We start from the raw sequence: 5,036 nt of genomic DNA, 5'->3' as shown, positions 1-5,036 counted from the left end.
AGCCTCGCTTGGGAATGTGACTACAGTGGTGGTGGTTGATAGCCAGAGGCAGAGGTTCGTACCTCTCTTCTTACTACTCTGATACCATAATAAAGTGATAGAATTGAGAGTGAAATTATAAAGGTAAAGAGAAAGTACATCTCAATTAGTGTCATATAATGTCTATTTATACATAGTGAAAGAGAGGATTTTTCTCAAATGAGCAACGAGATTTCCTCGTGCAATTGAGAAAATCTCATCTGCTATGCAGTTGAGGAAATCTCTCATCTGCTATGCAATTAAGGAAATCTCTCTGTTATCAACAATAGATTCTTCCTTCCATGTGCTCTTTAATGTTACCATACATGATGTTTTGCACACTTGATATGATGCAACGAATTCTTCCTTCCATGTACTCTTTAATGTTACCATACATGATGTTCTGTACACTTTGATATGATGCAATGCATGAAATAATGAATGCTTTAGTATCATGTATGTTATGGCCAAAGTAATGTTGATTTATTTTTAGTATCATGCATAAAGTGATGAGTTGTAATGTTTTGATGTTGTGCATGTTACATTTTGATAATTTGAAGCTATAATGATGCATAATTTTGATATCATATATTACATTTAATCACTATGGTCGAAATAGTTTAACTTAAATTCAAAGATATTTCTTTTGAATTCAAGTTTGCCTTATCTCAATATGGCATATAGATAGGGAGAGTTAAGGTTAACTCCATCATCAATTGGTTATCATTATAAAAAATGGAGAGATTTTTGAATCTCGGATTTTGATGATGAAATCAATTGGTGAATTAATGATCTAATCCATGTGTTGAGATAAGTGATGCAAGACTAACTACGATTGAGAGAAAGGAAAAATGATTAAAGAATAATCGATGTTGGGCCGGAGTCAATAATTGGGCATCGGGCTGGATGAATCGGGGATATATCGAAGGATCAGACGATGCAGTGAAAGCTCACTGGAAGTTCACCGGGAGTTCGTCGAAAGCTCACCGGAAGTTTGTCGAGAGTTTGCCGAAAGCTTGCTAGAAGATTGTCGAGAGGTCGTCGAAGTTCACAAAGAGTTCGATTGAATAATTGATGTGCCAAACAACTTAGATTACTTATATCATAATTGTTTTAGTCTTAACTATCATGAATTTAATTTGAGTTAATTCTGAAAAAAATCCTACTAACTCAATTAGGGGCCAACTAGGCCCAAAACAAGGTTGAATTTGGCCGGTTGGATGGCCCATTCAGCTACTTGGAGCCACATCAGGCGATGGCACTGTCCAAACTAGGCGATGGTACCACTTGAGACTCAGTCTCTTAGGTAGTTTGGGTGGTGGTACAGCCCAGACTAGACAGTGGTACTGCCTTGTTCGGCAATGGTACCACCAAAGCCCAGTCTCCGAGGCTCTATCATGTGATCGTACCACCCAGACTGGGTGATGGTCCCACCTAGTATTGGTCTCTAGGGAGTGGTACCACTCAATAATGGTGATGGTACCGCCAATACCCTAGAAATCCAAGATGAGACATTTTTTGGCTTCATTTCTGAAGCCATTGGGTGCTATAAATACCCAACTTTTTCCTGCATTAAAGAGTAACAAAAGTGTGAACAAAAATCTTAAGATTTCGGATTGTAAAATTGCTAAGTATCCTCCTCCTCCTCCCTTTCTAGTTTTATGATCATTCAAGAGAGGTGTGATGTTTGTACGGGTTATTTCCTAAACTTGTGAAAAAGAGAAGTATTGTAAGAGGGTGGTTGGTCTTCGCCTATTGAAGGAAGATTGTTAATGGACGTCAGTGGCCTCAACGGAGGAGGAATCCGAATTGGATGTAGGTCACGACGACCGAACCACTATAAATCCGATATACTTTCTTTCTGTGCCATTTCTTTCATGCTTTTGATTCTCAGCACTCACTTGCTCACTGCCCTCAATCACTTACGAATATTTTCAAGTTTAAATACTTTTTCGGATACAAGTTTTATCGAACGAATCTTTGAATCAACATCGGTTTTATCGAAAACACTAATTCACCCCCCTCTTAGTGCCAACTTGATCTTAACCATCTTAACTATTCGAATTAATTTTAACAAGATTATTGTTTTGAGTTGTATATAGCCCATGTTGTGATCTTTAGTTTTGTATTATCCATATGCATAGATCAGTAATCCACACTCATTGATCACGTATCGAGGTAGCTTTAGACATCATTTGTGACGATTCTGAAGAGTGAAGGAAATCAAATTTCACAGCTGTAGTGGGACATAAGATATATGAAGGCTGGAAAACTGCCTTTTTAATATGAAGCAATAATTTTTTATGACGATACCTGGTTTTGAGATTAAAGTGTTAATCTTCGTAGGAGATGTCAAGTCATACATTAACTATGAGGAGATTCAGATGAAAACTAAAGAGGAAAATCAAAGTGCTATTCATTTTAATAAACGGAAGAATTCATAACAAGAAGGAAATTCCATCGATTGCATTAGGTCTCTTTGGAGAAAATGTATGTAGCAATTAACCGCTTGGATATTGCACGTTCACAAATCACACGCAATAGTGTTGCTAAGTTAAGAAATGATGGACTAATGGAAAGGTTTTGCATATGTGAGATGTGTTTGTTGAATGCATTATGATATCAAGTAGCGAAGAAGTCAAAGCAAAAAATAAGTAACGACCAATAGCAAGCGGATTTATGATTTATGTGCATGCTCAGTTCAATGGGATGAAGATTCATTCAATTAATTAGCACTAGGGTTATCCTTAACTACATTGATGATGGAGAGGCAACACACTTGGGTTAAAAATTAGAGAAAACTTGAGCCACATCAAAGTGTTTTCCAGCATTCATGCAAAGATTGGTTTTGAGCGGCTTAGAGGTCTACATTAATAGTGACTTCAAAGAAGCTAATCGATGAATGCAAGGCACTACGACTTTTCATCCACATCCATTAAAAGACGAGCACTTTTGCAAGAGAAGTATCAAGTATATAAGATTCCATTATTTCAACAGTTGTCAACATTAGGAATACAAGTAACTTAGACGCTGTTTTCATGAGCTATGACAATACCATCAGTTCCCGAAATCTTTGGACCAGTCATATTCATCCAGTTCATGAAATGAATATGGTATTCGACTAGATTGGTCCGTGGTTGAGAAGTAAGAAGCAGGACCGATGTCAAAATTATGTCCAAAGATGGATTCAAAAGATGCTGTCTCATCACTGGGGAAGATCTGAGGTTGCATTAAGTTGGCAAGTTCTCTGGTGATGCTTGTCCCCGTTTCATCTTCTTGAACTGAACTTGAAAAAAGAGGATCTATTTCCACCTTCATCACTTCCGGGAGAGGAGCTTGGTCCTGATTTAGTCTTGTCTGAAAGAGATGCATGTCAGAACTGGAAGTTCCTTGATGTCTCATCTCAATACCTCCACTCGGAAGGACAGGGCTATCAGCCGCCACAGGCACACAGGGACCATATGGATTTGCCAGTGGCTGATTGCCATGAGAAGCTGAAGCTACACAATGATGAATGTGTCCGAATTTATCTTGGTGAATACTTCCTCGAGATTGATCTTGAGGTCCAAGTTCATAGCTTGTAAGGTTCGGTCTCGTAAACATGTTCACGTCCATGGCTAAGTATTGCGTCACATTCATGGATTCCTCCTGCATGGCCTCCGAGATAGGCTGCTCATCGATACGGGAAGTGGAGGCATCCCCCACAGCCTCCCTGCAGCTTTGCCCCACCATGGATGGAGGAGACGGAGGAGAATTATGTTGGTGCCCGAAATACTTCTTCAGTTCATGTCTAAGAACGGCGTTCAGTATGTCAACTTCCCTCGCTGTAATCTTATCCTGAAGGCCCTTGGACTTCTCGATGAGCCGTTGGATCTTCTCAATGTCCGGCATCAAGTGCTTGATGACCGCGATCAAAACGCTTACTTTCCATGCTTTCTTCAGGTCATGCGGCTTCTTGTAGGGTGGAGGACTTGGATCCTTGGGCACGCCCATCTCCCGCCACCACTCCTCCGACATGTTGGGCCACCACGGTGGTGGAATGCCCTTCTCCAGAGGGAACCTCCGCTGAGGAGGGTCACAGTATGGCATCAAGGCGGATAAAAGCGAACCCAACGTGGTGTCCTGCAGTTCCTGCAGTGCATCGGGCACGGAGAACTCCGAGGTGTTCTCCTTGCTTATGACGTGGGTGCAGCTGTCTCTCTGATACGTGCTGATCGCAGCTGGGCCGTTCCGATCGAATCGAACGGTTTCCTTCCACCATTTACGAAGGTTATTAGAGACTCCACTGACAGGCTTTCCTTTGTAGGGTACAATGCCGTAGATGAAGCCTTGAGCGAGGCCCTCTTCCACCAACTCCAGCATCTCATTCAGTATCTTCTCCAGGTTCCGGGCCAGCTTCTTCCTCCGTGACTGTTCTTGCGAGTAATCGAGCAAGGATGCACTGCTTTGCTGGATCATCTTGCACTTGTGATGCTCCTTCAAGTGCTTCAGTCGTATAATGTCATTCCATATGCGAATCCTGAGCCTCTCAGCTTCATGCCCATCGGTCTCTACCAAATCTGGCAAGGGGGTATCGAACATGCTGTCAGGTGGCAGACCCAATAGATCTTCCAACTCGCTGGAAGGATCCACAATAGACTCTGGAATGGTAGAAGAACAATCGTCGGCTCTTTCAGAAAAACCAACATTTTGTTTAGCTTTCTTATCCTGCATCCTAAATAAGAGCTACCGAACACTTGAATCTGCAAACATAATAGCAACAAGACGTGCATAAATTTTCCAGTTTTATTTAGGGATATGGAAACAAACCTTACAAAGTTGGCAGTGTCAAAATTCTGTTGTTTATACGGTGCGTTTGAATTGTAGAGAATAAAATTTTTTCTGTGCAGTCTCAAAATATCTCATTTCTTGAAAGCGAAAATGACAAGTTCGTGGCTTCTCTTCTCATAGATATGAGATAAAGTTGCATGCCCAACAACTTGTTTTATATTTTATTAGGGATTAAAGCGAAATGAAAA

The 5,036-nt window shown here is 40.8% G+C and overlaps 1 protein-coding gene across 1 annotated transcript; it reads right to left on the bottom strand.

The window, feature by feature from the left end:
- Window positions 1–3,075: 3,075 nt before the first annotated feature.
- Window positions 3,076–4,600, bottom strand: LOC103974543 (protein ETHYLENE-INSENSITIVE 3-like 1a). Its single transcript, XM_009389395.2, has one exon. It carries the CDS (start codon window positions 4,597–4,599, stop codon window positions 3,076–3,078), a length of 1,524 nt encoding a protein of 507 aa, XP_009387670.2. The 5' UTR covers window position 4,600.
- Window positions 4,601–5,036: the final 436 nt, after the last annotated feature.

Source organism: Musa acuminata, chromosome BXJ1-8, assembly GCF_036884655.1.
Source record: "Musa acuminata AAA Group cultivar baxijiao chromosome BXJ1-8, Cavendish_Baxijiao_AAA, whole genome shotgun sequence".
In the NCBI taxonomy this organism is placed as follows: domain Eukaryota; kingdom Viridiplantae; phylum Streptophyta; class Magnoliopsida; order Zingiberales; family Musaceae; genus Musa; species Musa acuminata.
This window is presented reverse-complemented; position numbering and strand designations above follow the sequence as displayed.

Excerpts from the sequence above, each read along its gene's own strand:
- LOC103974543 (XM_009389395.2), bottom strand. The coding sequence starts at position 4,599 with ATGTTCGATACCCCCTTGCCAGATTTGGTAGAGACCGATGGGCATGAA.